Source organism: Penaeus monodon, chromosome 21, assembly GCF_015228065.2.
Source record: "Penaeus monodon isolate SGIC_2016 chromosome 21, NSTDA_Pmon_1, whole genome shotgun sequence".
NCBI classification, from domain to species: Eukaryota; Metazoa; Arthropoda; class Malacostraca; order Decapoda; family Penaeidae; genus Penaeus; species Penaeus monodon.
Window position 1 is genome coordinate 26,763,231 of NC_051406.1, and position 890 is coordinate 26,764,120.

Genomic DNA, 890 nt, shown 5'->3' on the forward strand with positions numbered 1-890 from the left:
TGGCCCTGATGGTGTGCGAGACGATGATGGGCAGAATGAACAGCGGGACCGTGAGCTGGTTGAAGAGCGCCAGGCCGGAGAAGACCCTGGCTGGCTCCAGCGCCGCGCCCTCCAGCAAAGAGTACAGGCCAAAAGTCACAAGGCACACCACCACGCCGGAGCCCTGGGTCAGGAAGGCTGTCGGGGTCAAAGGGCACGTGAATCGGGGGCACGACCGAAGGAGGTCACGGGAAGGAAAGGAAACTGCCTAAAATGAAGACATTTTCTTATTGCGGATGATTCCTCGCCACGATTCGAAAGCCAAACCTATTTTTACGAAGACTTATCACCTTACTTGCTGTACGCTAATCAGATAATAATGACAATAGTTAATAGACCGAATATAAATATAGAATTTTTAATAACTATCAATATAGTTTATTATTATTCTAAAATGAAAAGTAAAGTAAATGGACAGATACATAAATTAAATGAACATATGTATGCAAAAAATAAGAAATCAATCAACAAAAAGCAAATCGACTGAATATATAAAACCATATACTAGAAAGTAAAATCCAAAGAGATGTTCCTCCCGGATCTCCACCCTTCCTTCCCCTACCGCACCCCCCTCCCACGCGCGCCCGTACTCACTCATGAGGGCGCGATAGATGGAGTCCCTGTAGAGGAGGTGCAGCTCCCTCTCCCGCGTGTTGGTGACGCGCCTGATGAACACGTCCTCCCACGCATGCAGCTTCACCAGCTTGATGCCCATGACCAGCTCATGTGTCTGGCGCAGCCTCTCGTCGCTCACATCCTGCGGGGTGGCGGCGGCTGGGTCAGCGGCTTTCAGGGGGGAGGGGGGGTTGAGAATCCTACTCAAGCACTCGAACACACACACTTACGAACAA

The 890-nt window shown here is 49.9% G+C and overlaps 1 protein-coding gene across 1 annotated transcript in view; it reads right to left on the reverse strand.

The window, feature by feature from the left end:
* The window catches only part of LOC119586626 (ATP-binding cassette sub-family C member 9-like), a 47,046-nt gene that overhangs the window by 20,358 nt on the left and 25,798 nt on the right, over nucleotides 1-890 (reverse strand). Inside the window, exons 8-9 of the mRNA XM_037935372.1 lie at nucleotides 634-796; nucleotides 1-177 (exon numbers count right to left, since the gene is read on the reverse strand). Coding sequence (XP_037791300.1) covers nucleotides 1-177; nucleotides 634-796 — 340 coding nt within the window. The remainder of the gene's footprint in view (nucleotides 178-633; nucleotides 797-890) is intronic.